General features: G+C 38.8%; 1 protein-coding gene across 2 annotated transcripts in view; it reads left to right on the top strand.

Moving 5' to 3' along the window:
• Nucleotides 1–484: 484 nt before the first annotated feature.
• DVL3 (dishevelled segment polarity protein 3) overlaps nt 485–16,966 on the top strand; it is a 1,476,692-nt gene continuing 1,460,210 nt past the window's right edge. The window contains exon 1 of one of the 2 annotated variants that reach the window (XM_044070196.1): nt 485–831. In XM_044070196.1, coding sequence (XP_043926131.1) covers nt 671–831 — 161 coding nt within the window. In that variant the 5' untranslated portion in view covers nt 485–670. The remainder of the gene's footprint in view (nt 832–16,966) is intronic. The other variant, XM_044070195.1, reaches the window with a different exon arrangement.

Raw genomic sequence — 16,966 nt, 5'->3', positions numbered from 1 at the left:
CAAGGATGCTTTCTGCAGGGCTGCAACATTACCGAATTGCTTACTTAGTAAAAGATTTATTTAGTAAAATGTAGGTGTCGGTAATTTCAAGACAGATACGACGTGCTCCTGTTTGAAATGCCTTCCCCTGCCTTGAGACATACCGCACAATAAAATTTGCTAGTCCCGCCTCGAACGAGTTAATCAAGCCCTATCTACATTTTGAGGCAAATCTAAACTGAAGCAGGTGTTCCATTCACACGAAAAATTCAATTATGCGATAAACACTAACCGAACTAAAAGCGTAAAATATGACAGCATACACCTCTGTACGATACCGAGGGAAAAGCCGTAAACATCGCGGAACAATTTAATTCCAGCACCATACATCCTCCAGCTCCTCAAATCTCAACAACATTCACCACGATTAACCCGCCAATAAAGTGCGTGTATGGCGTGAAGACGTCATGATGAAGTCATGTGACATGAAGACGTCGCTCACTGTTCTCTCTCGGGAGCAAGTCACTATCGAATAATAACTAAGCGAGGCTAGTCGTTTAGGGGGCATAGGATTCCCGGTGCTGCGGGTGAGCACGGGGTTGCTGCAAGTAGGGGCGCAGGCCCCGGGGCTGCTGCAGCAGCAGTACCCAGTCAGCCACATTTGCGGTACGGACAATAAATCCTGCTCACGATGGGGGAGACAAAGATTATTTACCACCTTGACGAGCAGGAGACCCCCTACCTGGTCAAACTGTCCATCCCTGCTGATCGGGTCACACTGGGCGACTTCAAGCAGGTCCTTAACAAGCCCACATACAAGTTTTTCTTTAAATCAATGGACGATGACTTTGGGTGAGTGATTTTCGAAGTGGCGATAGTGGACGAATGCTGATTATTTGGGGAGCATTTGATTTTTCACTCAGTCTTGAGTCTGTCACATATTAAGGTGTATTAACGCTTTGGACCTACTTACTTTTTGTTTTAGTGGACTACCTTTGTAGAATGCCGTAGCTGTTGAAGGGTGAGTTTGTTGTCAAAAACATGTTTTTAAATTTTGGGAGCAGTGCACATAACCCCCCTCCCCCATCTTTTTCCGACCCTCCTCCATCCTGCAGCTGGCTAACAGGCTATATAAGGCCATTGTGTTGGGGACAGCAGACTGGTCCAGATACATAGGTGCATGCTGATTCTATTCAGTGAACTGTGTGCCTGTTGCAGACTTTCATTAATAGTGTGAACTACGAAGGAGGTTGCTGTATAAAATGCTGTCTTTCTTCAGTACTGCTTCATTCTGGCTATAGTAGATGAGGAATCTCTGCCTTAAAGAAATTGGGATGGGTTCACACTACCTTCATCAGAAGTCTGACTGGATTTTGACACTCTCTTTAGAATTCTTGCATGCAGTTATTTTTTTTTCTCGTACTAGTGTGGAATGGAGTTTGCATTCAGGTGACATTTGTCCCACATGGACTATTTCTGCCTTGTGCTGTTTTCATCAGTAATAGTTATGATAGTTTTCATTTGTATGTATTCTTTGAGTTTGTACAGGAGCAGCACCTAATGTCTGGCCTGTCTTTAACCTTACTAGTTAATGGTTGATCTGACCTGATGGTGCTGTTCAGCCTTTGACAGCTTTCACATCCCCCTTCTCAGTTCCCCCTCCCTCTTTCTATCCCTGTTGGAAAATGGCGGAGAGCTGGCTCAGCTGTCTTTTGTTGTGACTGGTTGCCTAGTTTAGATTATCTTCTCCTATTATTTGAAAGCCTGACTGCTGGTAGCTTTCTCCCTGTTCACTTTCTTTGTGCAACTAAGGAATGTGGACAGTTGGAGACTTCTGAAAGTAGAACAGCAGTATGTGTTTGGGAGGGGGGAGCAAAATGCCACTTTTTATAAGGAAATATAAAAATCAAAATTTCTTTCTGGTGATAAAATGTGTTTTTAAAATACAGTACACTTCTGTGATGAGTAGTGTCAGTCTGACAAAAAGGTTAAACAGTAGATGGAAAACATTTTGATAAAGCATGGTCATAGTATTCATTGTATTTCTGTGCATTCATAAATTATATGGTTTCAGAAATAAGCTCTGAATGCATTATATTTTGGAAGTCTTTCTTCTGTAGTCTACGGTAATTACTTTTTTTTTTTTTGAGGGGGAAGTCAAACATGATTATTTTCTAAATTCCACTCTTTGAATTGTCCTATATTCTTTGCATTGCACTTGTACAATGCACAGTCATTAAATACATATTAAAAGCAGTAGTGCACAAACTGCTAGACATAGAAGTAAAAACATACAGCTCTTAAATGACCTGTTATATTGTCGTACATCACATTAGGTTTTTTTTTTCCTTGAGTTGCAAAAACAAAAAAAAGTACTAACCGCTCAGTTTATGATCCTCTGCATGTGTATGTATTAGGGAGCCGGTCCAGTGGACTCTCTCCCCCCGCTTCCTCCCTGTCATTACCTAGGGGCCAGCAAGCATCAGAAAAAAACAATGTTGTATAATTAAATAATGTGAGTCATTCTGCAAGTAATTAGACAGATCTTAGTGTATAGTGCTAAATGTTATTAGCTGCGTGCTTCCAGCAGATGGCTACATACAGTAAAAGAAATGCATTCATAAATACTTACAAGGTTTCTTACAGTAAGCCACAGTTATGTTGAAATATTTAACCCTTTGCATTCGGTGTTTGACAAAGCACAGTTTTAGGAGAAGCAAGAAGTGCTTGCATACGTACTGTTTATTTAAATTCTTTGTCACTAAATGTAAAAAGGTATGTTATTTGTTTTAGCATAGGATATACCTGTACTGCAGTGGTAGTATGAAAAAAAATGCTTGGTTGGGATATGCAAGTTACTCCCAAAAGGTTCTCCAGATGTGTAGCAGAGCTTTATTTCATGTTTATCTCCGTAGTTGCAGATCCATTTGACAGAAAAGTGGTTTTAAGGTTCTCTGACTTCAGGTGACAGGCACGTGAGTTTGCCATAAAGGTGACTGGGGCAATTGAAGTACATCTCTTAAGTGTAGAGGATAACGCACACTGTAAAAGGCAGTCAGATCACTGATGGGGTTTTGGTAGGTTCATGTGCCACCTCTAACTGTGCGGACTATACCACTATTACTAGTACCACTTCTCCTAAATGTATACATCATTAACTACTGTTTTCAAAACAAGTACCATCTAGTTAGTGACACTTACTGCATTCGTTTATACATCCTGTTCTGAATGGAGGGTGTTCCATTGTATGCTGTGTGGTAGGTTGGGCAGTATATAAAGTGCTGAGATAATTAATGTTTTAATTTTTATTTCAGCACTGTCGTTTTGTTAATACTTAGTTATGCACAACTTTGTGCATCACTATCAAGTACACTGTGTCTTATTTTGTTCCACTCTTGCTGTTTTGAAACCGATTTTGTTATATACACTGTTGAAGAAAGATCTAGCGTTACTGGTGAATAATCTGACACTATATACAGTAGATTCTCATATGGTAGCTTAAGTGAGAATCCGGGACAAAAATTCTGTGAAAAGGACAATTATTAAAACTGAAATTTAAAGTTAGTTTAGATGTCTTCATAATTCTCTTGTTTTTGTACTTGAACTTGTGGTGGGATTAGTCAAACTGTATTGAAGAATAAGGCCTTGTGAACAATGTAAAGTTAAGTGTGTAGTATAGGTTTTGTTTTTATTTATAGTTTAGCAGATAAACTGGTATTACCACAACAAATGTATGCAGTAAAAATCAGTGTAGCAATACAGTGACTGCAGTTTTAACCTTATTTGTCTGTTGAAGCACTTACTGAATAGCTTTACATCAGCTTGCACTGTGTTCTTATTTTTTTTTCCTAGAGGTTTGTGGGTAACATGTCAGGAATGCTGTTTCTAGGAGGTTACCTGGTAATTTGTGTAGTTTATGCAAGTATTTACGGTTTGACTGCAGATATGGCACTGAAATATTTTTGTCATCAAGTTTACAAATGTAATGATGTGAGCATAAAAATTATCTTAATTTTGCTTTAATCGCTATTTTATTTCTTTGTGGGATAGGATTTGACAATTTTTACAAGTAGGCAGGTTGCACACATCTCATGTATTCTTGTTTTTTTCCTATGTGCCACATTTTGTTACCCTTGATAATGTGCTCATTATCTAGCTGGTTCAGTTGCATCCACATTGTCAGTTTTTTTAGTTAGGATTTTGTTTTGTTAAGAACAATTGTAAGCAACAAGAAGAGCATCAAATTCTAAAATATACTAAACTGTATTATTTATTTATATATTTTTGTTACAGATACATACATCCATCCCATGCTACATTTTATTTATTTATTTTTTTTGCTAGAAAAAGAATTGTAAACAAAATCAGAGAAAGGAACATGTAATTCCAGAATTTACATAGTTGTAGAAACTTTATTCCATAATGATTCTGTGATAACAGCATGTAGTCATGCATGGTAGTACATATGTTCATAGGTAGGTACTAGGCTATCTGCCCGAGGGCATTTATAAGCCTAGCCAGTGTGTGTCAGCTTTTGCCGCCCCATTGATTAATTAGCTGAGCCTCTGTCAAGAAGAGCCAATGAAGTGATCCCAGGAGTGTATTTTCTGTTACCCATCCACTCATCAAGGTTTCTCTTGAAGAGTGTTAGTGAGGGGCTCTGCCTAATGCAGTTAGGAATTTTGTTCCAAATCATGGGGGAGTCTCTGTGACAGGAATCTATCCCTCCAGCATGTTCTGTTTATTGTTGTGGCGAGGTTTAGCTCACTAGAGCGAGTGGCTCGCATTGACTTGGATTTCTTTAGGTGGAGCATGTCCATCAATTCTGAGTTGGACATGGCTTTGTAAGTCAGGCAGAGATCACCTCTGAGTAAGCGATATGCGACTGAGTACAGCTGGTGTTTTTCCAGTCGGGCTGCATAGGACATATGTTTGAGGCCAGTAATCCTCTTGGTGAGGTACTTTTGTGGTCTTTCCAGCTGTTGGAAGTGTCTTGTGAGGTACATCCCAAATGGGGCATTGTACTCTATGATGGGTCTGATGAGTGACGAGTAGAAGGGCACTATAACCTCTTTATTTCTAGATGCGAACTCTTTAATAATTAGAAGAGCTACATAGAAGGACCTCTTCTGTATTAAGGGGGCTGCCACCTATGTGGTAATTCATGGGTGTTTTTTTTTCCCCCAAACAGGATGACTATGCATTTTTTGGCATTTAGATTGAGACCATGACTCTGGCACCGTGTCCATCTCAGTAAGGCCCTTTTGGAGAATGTCCGTGTCAGCCGGAGAGTCAATTATGACTCCCAGTTTGCAGTCATCGGGAACTTTGTTAGCCATAGTCCTCCTGTGTTTGCCTGTACTTCTGAGAAGTATATGCCGAACAGTAGGGATCCCAGGACCGGGCCTTGTGGGACATCACTTGTGACTCGGACCCGGAGCCCGCTATTCTTACCGTGTGAGTTCTGTCTGTAAGCCAGTTGGCAACCCATCTCGTGACGTAGGGGTTTATGTTCAGGCTGGTGAGTTTTTCTATAATTCCCGAATGGGGAATGGTGTCAAAAGCCTTGGCAAGGTCAAGGTAGGCTGTGTGAACTACCTTCCCCTCATCTATGGCCTTGGTGACTGTCTCTAAGAAGTCAACCGGGCTTAGTAGGCATGATCTGCCCTTAACAAAACCGAACTGGGTCGGGTCAAATATTTGGAGATTTCCAATGTCTTTGTTAATGACTTCCATCATGATGCGCTCCATAGCCTTGCAGACCAAGCTTGTGGGGTGGTAGTTACCAGGGTCAGCAGTGGCCCCTCCTTTATGGAGTGGAATAACAGTTGCTGTGCACCATTCTATGGGCACGTAGCCTGCGGAGAGGCTGAGGTTGAACAGTGTGTTTAGGTGGGGGGTTAGTTCGTTCTGTAGTTCGTGCAAGACGCAGCCTGGGACACTATCTGGCCTCATTGACGCTGTGCTTTTGGCTTTTGAAAGGGCTGTTTTCACCTGTGCGTCTGTGGTTTCCGGGGCACTACACTTTTCCGGTATTGTTGTAGGCCTTTTTGGGGGTGAGAGGGGGGTGAAGTTTGCACTGAATCTATCAGCCAGGATGTTGGCAATATCAGTGGGTTCAGTATATTTTGTGCTATTTTGCACTAGCTCAGAGCATGTCTGCGAGTTACCACTTAGATTCTTGACATAGCTAAAGCAGGCTTTGTGGTTATCTTTCGAATCCTTGGATATTTTTCTTTCGAAGTTAGCCTTGGAGGATTTTATGAGGGACCTTAGTTTCTTACTGATGCTGATCAGGGATGTCTTTCCTTCTTGGGATTTGCTTTTTTTCTGAACTAGTTTTCTCCTTCTATTGTATAACCTGTTAATGGCAGGGGTCCACCAGACTGGTTTCCTTCTCTTAGGGGAGTGAGTCATGGTTTTGTTAGGGATGGCACGATCCATGCATCCTTGTAGGTGCTCATAGAGTGCATTGGTAAAGGTTCCTGCATCTTGGACACCGCTATCCTTTACCGTGGGGTTAAACACTGAAGAAATACAGCAGTAACTTACAGTACATATACAATGTTTTGACTGTTAATTACAAGTAAGAGCTATTTGTATTACCGTTCTTGTAAGATTGTCCCCATTTATCATTCTTTGAAGAAGTATTTTCATTCATCATGTCTGCTCCCTTCCACCTTTTTATGTATGAAGCAGTTCATTATAACTTTTTTTTTTTGAAAAAAAGTATTTCATACTATTTTATACTTTTGAAATAAATTCTTTCATGTTCTTATATTCTTTTTATTCTGTCAGACTTTGTGTTCTGGTGTATGTGTGCTAATGTAGACTGAAATTTCAATGTATTCGAGTTCTGAAGTATTTTTGATTGCGGTTCAGGTTTTCCTCTGCTTCTTTTCTCAGAAGAAATGGTTACAAAGAATTGGGGCTTAGTAATTCGTGTGACTAGTAGTTTACATAATGGTTTCAACCACTTTCATTTTACTGATTTTCCTTGCTAAAGCTCCTTGCTTTCCTGTTAGCCCAATATCTTAAGTCCTTGGCCAAGTTTAGGAATTGAGTAGACATGACCAAGTTTCTTTAGTTACATGTCTATTTATTTCTTATGCACTTCTCACATTTTTGTTTTGCCATTGGATTTCCTTGACTGCTATTTATTAAAAAAAAAAAAAAATATATATATATAAAGCCTTAAAGTGAATTTTCAGAACAGTCATAGTGTACGAGTAGTAATAGATTTGTGTGCACTTTTTTTGCTGCTGGGGGGTACAAAAGATTGTATTTTATATTTAGTGTTTTATTGATCAGACTATTAAATTTGTGTGTGCATAGATGTACATGAAAAGAGGGTTTTGGGTGCCTTTTTTTACTGGTGTGCATGTGTTCAGCTGTTAACATTTTGACATTTAATTGTTGAAATATTCATAGGGCCAGGTTCATTAATGCCTACACTGTGTGTACATCTGTATTTAAGAACATACCTACCACATTTTTTTGTACTTTTTTTCTACTCACTCAGAACGATTACACTATGTACATGTAGTTTATACTTTAGTAGTCTTTGTGAATCTCCCTCAATAGTAGGAAAACTAAACTTGGGAGGAAGAAGGTGTGAGTTATACTTGCGTTGTCTGTTCACTCAGAACGGTGTACACTCAGTGTAGGCATAAATGAATCCCAGAGATACTGTCTTTGAAAACAGTTTTGGTTGCCAGTTCTTTGGGTTGTACGTTACTAGCAAAATATTATTCAGCTCTCATGTCTGCTGAGGCTGGACATTTCTAACAAGGAGTTATTGTCTTCCCTTTGGCCTTGAACTGGATCTTATTCTAGTTTGTACTGTTTTAGTTATCAGTAGTTATTAGTAATTGTATTAAAAGTAACACTTGGAGTGCAAATGCATTCTAGGTAGTGCTGTTTTATTCTGACAACATTTTATTTCATTACTGGGTACCAGACCATTGCTTTTAATCTGTTTTTTTTTTTGGCATGTTGCCTCTGATTTGGGTAATATCCGAAAATGATCTGTTTTTGAATTGCATCACCAACCTGGTGAAGAGTTAGTTCATTCAGTACTGACCAACTCGAGAGTTCCTATTTTTAGTAGAGTCATAGGGAGAAAACTGTGTTACAAAATAGTATTCTAATTCTCAGTAAAAGTTAGGTAGTATTTATTTTATTTTGAATTTATTAACCAGAGAAGAGCACTGATCCCATTGCACCCTTTCAGTCCCAGCCCAGGGGAATATATGTTTGCTTCTTCTACATATGTAAATTTTTATACAGCGTTACATGAAGTGTTCATTAAGATGCTTAATCTGTACAGTGAAATTACTACTGTGTTAAGAAGTTAAGTAATATGTTGGTGAAAGCATGTATGTAATGACAAATTCATTTGTTTATGATCTTTGGGTGGAAAGAATTGTACAGTAGTAAGTCCATTTGTGGCAAATTTACTTTTTGAATTGCCTTATTTTAATTAAAAATTCAAATAATTTTACTTGTCTGATTTTCTGTAAAATGTACAGTTGTGTCCTATGACAGGAGAAAGAATGAAACAAATTGTAAGTACTGTGCACATATAACAGAGTGGGTGGGCTTTAGCAAGTTTCAGTTCTGTTCATGTTCTTTAATGTGAGTAAACCTCTCTTGAGCTTTAAAATGGGCAGTTGAGGGAGAGAGGTTTATGTTGATACCAGGGGTGAACTGGAACAAATGAGTCTTTCGAGTACAGGAGAGTTTGTGATTGGAAGGAACAGGGTGAAAATATATAGGAAAAGGTAATGTAGAATACAGTGCCCACACTGCTGTAGCCGGGCAGCATTAGTGAGTGCTGCCTGTCATATAAGATAAAAATCTTGTGTATAAGGGAATGAAAAACATACGGTATTTTGCTAGAAAAGAGACTAAGGTTCTCTGTCTCTGCTTGATTTATCCATTTCTTACCTTGGTTGATACCTTAGAATGTTTTCATGTTATGTTCTTTACTGTCCAGGAGTAAAGCTGATTCTGAAAGTAGCCAGATTTGTGTAGCTTTTCTTAAAACAAATTTTTTTTCGACTTTCATTTTTTTGGTTCAGTTGCTTTGGGCATCGCACTGTTACTGTAGCACTCTCATTTCTGTGGAAATTTTGAGTAATCAGTAGCCGGAGGTCTAAGATTTGAAAAGATGGCTTACTTTTCTGTTCGTTGCATCACATGATATGGATAGTGAGCACCGTTATCACTGCTGATACGTATTTTTTTTAACTGTGTATCTGCTATTCAAACTCTACTTTTTTCTTGATCTCAGGAAATAATGTGCTTCTGCTGCCATGATGGCTGACTCAGAAATGTACATGAGTGTAGCTCCTCTCAAGGAGCAGGATTCAGTCCAGAATCAGTTTGCTGTTTCACCAGAAATGTAAATGTGTAGTGGTGCTGCGAGTTTGTTCAGTAGCATTTTTACTCCCAGTATCCCTGATGCATTTCAATTATTTTCCACTGTTTAAAAATTGCATTGCTTAGTTGCTAGTGCTTTCCAACGCTGTGTTGTCATCAAATTCTTACATTTCAGATTATTGCATATACGTAGTAATAGGAAGTACCCTGAGTTTTATGCTGTCACATTTCTCAGGTTTTTTTTTGTCAGTGTACGTCTTCACTCAGTGTGAGATTGTATTGAATGTGTTGTTTAAGTTGAATAACTTAATATTGACAATGAAAGTTAAGCTAGCTGGTTTTGCTTTGAGAATTGAGTTTTAAAAGTGCAGTCATTTACATAAGCAGTGCAAGCTTCATATTAAACTGTAATTTTATTTTTCTCCTGTAAACCTATTGATATATTATGTCGTGACTTGTGGGTCAAAAGAAAATGTAAGTAGTTTGTAACAATCCATGCGAGTGCTGTCAGCATTTCTTCCCCAATTGAATGTAACCACCAACCATTAAGGGCTAGTAGCTCTCTGTTTTTACTATATTTGTGTGAGCTGCCATTCTGTGGCCTTTCTTATTCCTCTGTCAAGATTTCTTTATCGCCCACTTCAGCATGTCTGCCTATGGATCCTCCTCTTTCAATGCATTCTCATGACAAATGTATTCAAAAAGGGTTTTTGCACAAGAGGTCTCCAAGTAACCAGGGGCCCCTCCTTGGGATCTTAATTTTGTGTAATAGAAGCTAACAGTTGCTCCATTTGAACCGTCTACCCTGGGTTTGAGGTTCTTAACATGCAAACCAGATTTACTGATTGCTAGGACCTCTGCCAGAAGAGTATCAGAGGGGCAAACTCTTACAGTGAGTCAACCCTATCATGTTCCACGATGACACTTTGAGAACTAATCCCTTCTTTTATGCCTAAACTAGTATCCAAATTTACTTTTAAGACAAATTATCCATCTTCCCACTTCCTGAACATAAAACAGAGAGAGGATACTCCTTACATTGGATGTTCACTGACAACTAAGGTACTGTCTTAACAAAACTAAGTCTTTCATATCTTCGGATCAATTGTTCATCTTGTGAAGGTAAGAAGAGACATCCTGTGTCAAAACAGATATTTCAAAATAGTTATTAAGGATATTGCCTCTTGTTATACTGACCACAACAAAACTATTCCACGCAGGGTCAAGGCTTACTCTCCCGGGGCCTTGGCTTCATCTATGGCTTTTTGGAAAGGTAATTGAATTTTAAAAGTTGCTACTTGGTCGTCTGTACATATTTTTACAAAACACTAATGAGCTTGATTACTTCACTAGGTCTAGATCAGGCTTTGTAAGGACCATTTTGCAGGGGCTCCTGGACTTAGCTTACTACCTTTGGAAGCGGGAAGATGATAAGGCAATGTAGCCACATAGCGAAGTCTACTGCAGCAGTGATTTTTGATGAACATTGTACAGTGGTGTAAGTAAACTTATCATAACAGTGGATGTTTGAATGATCACTGCTGCAGTAGCCACTTCCTCCCTCCACCCCACCTCTTGTTTTTTTTGTATGCCAGGGTGTGGACATTTTATTTTTTTTATTTCTGTCATTGTACTTTCAGGGCTGCACCTCCTTCTGTTTCGTTAGGAAAGCTCTGAAGTGCTTTACGTCCAGACTTGTCTTTTAGTCAGCTCAGCTTGAGCTACATGACGGTTTGGACATGGGGAAGCTGGGATGTAACCCATATAGCTAAAGGTATTACACTAGTGATCATTCGTATATCTGCTGTTACGGTAAGTTTAGTTATACAACTGTACTTCGGCTGAGTTCCATAAAATGTTTTTAGGTTTATGTCCAGTGGCACAAATATAGTATGGTGAGCATCTGGTGAACCACTAGTGATTGTAAAACCCTTTAAGTTGTTTTCCCATGCAGTAATGTGTAGAATTTATACTGCTAGTAACTGGCCTGCTTGTTGGTTTAGTTAAGTGCATAACCTGGGTAGACAATACAAAGAAGGAAAAAAGGAAACTATAGCATTTTCATTGTAAATGGGCTTGACATCTAATTTGGGAGTCATAAAAATTGCTTTTGGAAACGAGAGTACCACTGTTTATTTATTTGATATTTGTTGACCGGGTTAGTCCAGCTGAGCTGGAGCTCTTTTTCAGTGGAGACCCAAGGAGAAAAGCTCCACAAAAACATAAGTAGAATTATGTAAGTACGATTACATAAACAGTAACAATAAACTGAGATAAAATAATAGAATTTAAAATAGTTAACGAGTACACCTGGTACAATACAGAGTAAAAAAAAAAAATCAAATGGAGAAATTACATTTTTCATTACTCAAAGTAATGTTTTGTCAGTATCAAAGAGAGGAGACATTTGTTTGTCCACTTGTTCCTCATTCGCATATTCCAGTAAGAAAAGTTTAAAATTTATTTATTTTTTAGTATGTCAAGTAAAAGTACTTGAAATTCAACTTTTTAGAAACTTTGTAAATCAAGATGCACTCTCTGGAGACCTGCTTTGTTCATAGGGGACATGCATTTAAGTTTACTGCCAAGAATAGATTTAAGCATACTTGGTTAGATGACTTGGGTCAGATTTGACAGCAGAAAAGCCGTTGGTCAGAAAGCACCTTAAAAGTAATTTACAGTTGTTGGATAAAAAGCTAGCATATGAATGTCCGTGTTCTTTAACAAGTGCTGTTTAATTCCCAAAGTTCTAGTTTGCATTTTTTTACTCTTAATGTCAGACTTCTTTCAATTCCTATACATCAAAGTTCTGTTACAGAATTCACATCCGACAACCTAGTGTTCCACTTGTTGGACGTGATGTAGCACATGTTCAGTGAAGTGGGGTTGGATAGCACTGCTAGACTTATAAAGGACTGGTGGTCGTTGGTACTTTTTCATAGGTTGTAATATCCAAAAAGCAGGAGACCAGGATCCAATCCACACAAACAACGTTTACTGAGCGCTTCCGTCTCTTGAATAGAATATCCAAAAAGCAGGAGACCAGAATCCAATCCACACAAACAATGTTTACTGAGCGCTTCCGTCTCTTGAATAGAAATTCTGTTCAAGAGACGGAAGCGCTCAGTAAACGTTGTTTGTGTGGATTGGATCCTGGTCTCCTGCTTTTTGGATATTAGTTTGTGTGGAGCCTTGTTTTCACTTTTTCATAGGTATTAGACTACCTGTTTAGTATGCAGTACAAGAATGCCATTGCTGGATGTTTTGCTGGCTCTGGTTTCATTTTCTAAAGACTGAATTTCATGTCTGTGGCCTCTTGACTGACTGCATCTGGCTTTAAGGCATTGCAGTGAGGAAATTTGCTTATTCAAATTATTTCTGTCCTTGCTTGAGTTTTGACATTTTTTGGTAGATTCTGCTCCTGATTCTCTTGATTTTTCATTGTTTGTTTTTACATTACAAAAGTCATTTTTTTATTTCTGTCGTAATTACAGAAGTTTAGTTCTGTAGTTCATTTTGAGAAAATATTCAGCTTTATATCCATGATATACTTGAACTCTGTTCTTAGAGGTCATATTTTGCATGTTTAGAAGAAGCTGAGAGAGTAGTTTGTCCAGCTTCAAACCTCTCAGAGAAGTCTTCAGTTCAGCTTATTTCTGTAGCTGCATTTTATTGCAAAAGATATAAATATATATATTTTTATGTAAAGATGTTTTAGTTCTTCAAAGAATGAGTACGTCTCTGATTTATTTTATTTGTTGACCAAGTTAAAACCCTGAACCATGTGGACCTTCTTGAGGTTCAGCCCAGGGTTAAAAAAAGTTATCAATAATGAATTAACAAACGGCCATGACAGTTACTCAAGTGAGGGTAAAACCATATGTATACTGTACGTGTTAGCTCTGTGTAAGGAGACCAGAAGTATTGATACTGTTTACATTGTTCACAGCAGTTTTAGTTAAAATGTGTAAGCTAGAAGGGAATGGTGAGAAGACTGGATGTAATAATAAAGATTAAATGGAAGGAGGGGGGGTTAGGAAGGTGGACGGGGGGAAACAAGGTAATCGAATAGATTAAGGGCTGTAATACTGCAGTCCTAAAATCTGAAAGAATGGCTTCTACTACCCTCTTGCAACCAGGTCTGTTCAAATAATGTGTTATATAAATTGGTGTTAGTCATATTTGTAGAAAAATACCACTTTAGCATCCAGTTGGCAAAGTAAGTTTGCAGCTTCTGCCTGTTTAGTGTATAGATAGTCTTAGCACTTTGACCAATAAGACTTTAAGACAAGGAATCAAGAGTAAAATGCACCACATTTATAATTTAATCAAACATAGAGGTATAATTTGGGTGTATATCCTTCGGTAGTTGCATTTATGACATATAAAAAATATGTTTTATCCTCCGTGAAAAGGTGAGACAGCAAAAGTCAGCTGCAGTGTTGCGTGAAAGATGTCGACATCATTTGTTATGAAGCAGAATTTTGTTCAGAACTTTAGCCATTAATATTCCAAAACGTGCATGCTGATTGGTCAGCGCGCACGTTATAAATCAAAGACTTGTACTAATGGAAAAAGGTCCGGTCGCCCGGACTTTTTCCATTAGTATGTCTTTTTTACAGCAATGGAGAACGCAAGATCTCTGTTGCTTTTTAGAAACTGTCTCGCTATGCTAAAGGAGTTTAACATAGCGAGACAGCTTTAAAAAAAGTAATGGAGATCTTCCTTTCTCTGTTGCTTTTTTTTAAAGCTGTTTCGCTATGTTAAACTCCTTTAACATAGAGAGACACTTTGTAAAAAGCAACGGAGATCTTGCTTTCTCTGTTGCTTCCACCCACAGCTCTGATGTACTGCGTAAGCATACGCATGCGCAGTACATCAGAACTGCCGCAGAATACCAGACAGCTGCAGAAGGGCAGCACGGAGGCATTATACAATGCCATTATTTAAGAAAAGTAATTTATATTTTTTTTTTTTTAGACAATGTCATTGTATAATAGCAATAACCCACTTCTGGGTGTGGGTAATGCTGGATTTACCCATGGTTGTCTTTGTTTGGCAACTCGGGCTTTGCCCTCGTGACCAAACCACACCAACCATGTGGCAAGTCCAGCATTACCCACACCCAGGCATGGGTTATTGCTTAAATAACCCACTGTGAGCTGTGGATCACAGCAAGTGATAAGTTTGTGATGACTTTTGGTTAATGATTTGACTGACTTAACTTGCATGTTGATTAGATACATGAGTGCATATTTTTTTTGTTTTTAATATTTGAAGTGTTTGATCTTTCACACTAACTGTTATATATACTGCCTTTTCCTTTACTATGCTCAAGTATATCTCCATATATATCTAATATTCTTTCCCATTACTGCCAGTTGTGTATCTTGTACACACCAGGTGATAAGCAGTTGAATTGTGAATATCTGTTAATTGATACTATTTACAGAGCTCGTAAGTTTTAATAACATGTTGCTTTTCTTGTATAATGAAAGTGACATCTGGTGTATATTTTTAACATTATACTATCGTTTGACTGGAGTTGTGGCTGAAGGGTCCTTTAACCAGTAAACCAGTCCAGTTAATAAGTAAATTTGTATATACTTCTTTTTTCGGTTGGAGCTTAGGCTACGACTGGGGTTGTAAAATTCCTGTCCTTTTATAAAGTGGACTTCTGTGGCTGAACTTCACCTATTCTTGATGGACAAGTTGTGTGAAGCTGCAGTCTGTGCCACCACATTTCAAGCACTGATGCTTCTGTGCCTCCACATTTCAAGCACTGATGCTTCTGTGCCTCCACATTTCAAGCACTGATGCTTCTGTGCCTCCACATTTCAAGCACCAATGCTTCTGTTCAAGTAATCAACGTGGTTTCTTTGCTGCATGTAAACGTGCACTTCTTGTGAATGGTACAGCAGTACCATGCTCCGCATTTTGTGTACGGCACAGCAGTACCATGCTCCCTATTTTTCTGACAGGTTTTCATTGTTGCTTTATGATTGTGCTGTCTGAAACTGCTGAACCCACAACTGTAGTTAGACTGCGCTGCACAATAAGTAATGTGCTGTAATAAAGGAGAAGCTGCTGTTTGTTTCCATGTTTGCTGTCTTTACTGGATCCCCTTCTATATCACTGTTGCAGTTTTACTTGATTAAAGAAGGGATGTCCTGTCCAAGGCAGCCTGTCGCTCTGCCAGTATGCAAAAGTTTGAAAAGGATCTTGTTTACGTTGTATGTCACATTTATGCACCTTGAACAGACGGTAGGGCATAAAGGGGACATACAGACAGAGCTACCCAGAACTTCTTTTGGCACCAGTTCGAATGCTGCTGTTGTCAGTTGGTTTGAATGTTTTGATGTTGTTATGACTTTATAGAACACCAGAGAAGTGCCCGGTTTGGGTTATTTTCTTTTTAAAAGTTTACTTTTGTTGATCTTGTATTTTTTTATCACTACCTAGAGTTCATGTCATCCAAGAGGGGAAAATACCAGTGTGGGAGGCAGATTCCCCATAAGGATTGTCAGTGTGTTTTTTTTTTTTTTATGCACTTCTGACAACCATATCTCTTGTGGTATCATTAAGGCATTTGTGCTTAAAAGTACTTCAAAACTGTTTGTCTTGCCTGGTCATTTATCTTGAAAACCACCGGCTTAGACAGTTTAGCACAGGGTATCGTGGTGGAATCCTTTAACCCAGAGATACTCCTGCTTGGTAAGAAGAAGGCCAAGAAGTCTCTGCCAAGATTCTTTCTTTATCTGTCCAACCTCCATCAGCTGTCCTTCTAGAAGCAGGTAATAGTGCTGGAAGTCATTTGATGTTTACATTGGATTCTTCTGCTGCGAACCCATTTTTTTTTGCATGTCCTCTGAGGCTTTGCAGGCATCTGCTCCGGATGTAGAGGCGGAACAGTAGTTGCTTCTCTCCCTGTAGGATCCTACAGGGAGAGGGTGTCTGCAAGTATTGGTCAGGGAGGAAGTTCCGGATTCTCTTCTTGAATCTCTTCAAGGTTCAAAACCTCCTGTATTTGTTAGGGCTGATGTCCCCTCTAAGAAAAAACAAAAACTGAGACTCCTTCAGAGGATTTGTCCTTTTGGGGCACAGTTGTTAAGATGATGAAATTCTTTAAGTGGCATTCTTCTCAAGTGTTGGATATTCAGAGAAGATATTATGACTTGTTTCAGGTGGATAGTCCTAAACCATTGACAGTTTCCTCCTGTGTTGGCTGCCTTGTTGCATACTTTCATTTCTGCTTCCAAGTCTCCTGCTCCTAAGAAACCTGACCTTTTCTATAAGGTTATTGAGAATTGTCTTTTAATTTAAATGTCTTTCTGCTGATCCTGCTGTGGTGTCAGTTTCTTCAGACAAACCTTCTAAACGTTTGCCTTCTGATAAGGATAGCAGGGCAATGGAGAGAATTGGCAAGAAAGTTTACACTGCCTTTACGGCTATTAATTGCCAGATCCATGTGACCAGATATGCTCAGGCCATGGTGACTCAGGCTTTTCAGGTTCTCTACCCTTCCCAATTCTCTACCTTTGTCTGTTTTTAGATTCTGCTCCTCAAGTGGCTGGCTACTGTATTAAGTGTAGCTATGATGCTG

Source organism: Protopterus annectens, chromosome 4.part1, assembly GCF_019279795.1.
Source record: "Protopterus annectens isolate FY-2018-M chromosome 4.part1, PAN1.0, whole genome shotgun sequence".
NCBI classification, from domain to species: Eukaryota; Metazoa; Chordata; order Ceratodontiformes; family Protopteridae; genus Protopterus; species Protopterus annectens.
This window is presented reverse-complemented; position numbering and strand designations above follow the sequence as displayed.